This window comes from Acanthisitta chloris, unplaced genomic scaffold (assembly GCF_000695815.1).
Source record: "Acanthisitta chloris isolate BGI_N310 unplaced genomic scaffold, ASM69581v1 scaffold7996, whole genome shotgun sequence".
NCBI classification, from domain to species: domain Eukaryota; kingdom Metazoa; phylum Chordata; class Aves; order Passeriformes; family Acanthisittidae; genus Acanthisitta; species Acanthisitta chloris.
Window position 1 is genome coordinate 33160 of NW_008677566.1, and position 1282 is coordinate 34441.

General features: G+C 47.2%; 1 protein-coding gene across 1 annotated transcript in view; it reads left to right on the plus strand.

The window, feature by feature from the left end:
- MAP6 (microtubule-associated protein 6) overlaps positions 1-1041 on the plus strand; it is a gene marked incomplete at its 5' end in the record, with an annotated part of 14881 nt that extends 13840 nt beyond the window's left edge. Inside the window, one exon of the mRNA XM_009076547.1 lies at positions 882-1041. Within this exon, the coding sequence (XP_009074795.1) occupies positions 882-951 (70 nt within the window). The remainder of the gene's footprint in view (positions 1-881) is intronic.
- Between the last annotated feature and the right edge of the window lie 241 nt (positions 1042-1282).

The window sequence follows — 1282 nt, forward strand, 5'->3', positions numbered from 1 at the left end:
CACAGTCCTTTGATGCAACTGCCATGCAAAGCTGTCCATTTTAAAGCTAAGCAGGTTTCACCTATCTTTCCATCTGCTTTCTGCAGCCTCACAGATCCCTCCCCACCCATCACACCTCTCTCTTCATCCCTGGAGGTCCACCTTCTCTTTCCTAATGGAAATTCACTTGTTTTGTACAGGTCTTTCCTTCCCCATCCCTCCCTCTTCACTTCCACAAGACCCAGCCTTCCGTCCAGCATCAGCCCAGAACTTCTCCTGGTGATATCTACCCTAACTCCCAGGCTTTGTTCTCATCCAAGGCTACCCCAGTTACAGAGCTGGCCCCAAAGCTGATCCTAACAGGCATCCAATGCCTTGCTGCCATCATCACCTCCTGGTGTCTCTCCTGAGGGCATTGAAGAGGAGGGATGCTCTCAAATTAGGGTTAGCATGTGTCAGCTGGGCTTAGCTGTTTTAACAGCAACTCTGGGTGCTTCCTGAGGGGCACAAGAACTCAGCTCCCCTGGGATAGGGCTTTCACCAGCCACCTTGAGGGAAACCAGCTGCTTCTTTGGGAGACAATTTTACAGTGAGGTGCTCATTCAATGCAGGTTATAATCAATTGGCAAACATTTTCATAGCTGATGGGTGGGCATGATCCTGGTCATAGTTGAACCAAGGTCTGGTCAAAAAGTCAAGAGCTTCAGAATTCCCAGTCTGGTGGAAATCCATGAGGTTTGGACCAGTTCCTTGCAGGGACCAGGACCAGACTCACCAACCAGCTTGAGGACATAACAAAGGTGCACTCTGCAGGGTTACTGGTCATGAGGCAAATTCCAGCTCCAGGGTGGCATTTTGTTTGCTCTGACACCTTTGCAATGATGATCTTTCTCTGCTTCCAGGACTCCTGAAAAAATCATTGGTGCTACAGACCAAGAACCAAGTACCTTGGTGCAGGACCAACCCACATGAAGTCGGGAACTTCCTCCTGAGCAGCAGCTGGAGTGAACGTATAGTTTGCATGAAATGTGTATCTTCTGGCTGGAATACAATAAAAATGATGATCAGACCTGAATGACAATTTCTCTTGTCTCTCAAGCACTGAGAAATTACTGTCCCCAGGATGTGTGTGATGCAGTTAGCATATCTGTGCCTTGATTTATATACAGTAAAGTAAGAGAAAGACACATGGGTCCAATCCTCCCTTATTTTTAGCTATGAAATGACAGTGGTTTCAATGGTCTCTTGCGAGCAACAGAGAGATTCACGTCCATAACTCATGGAAGTTACATCATTGATTTCA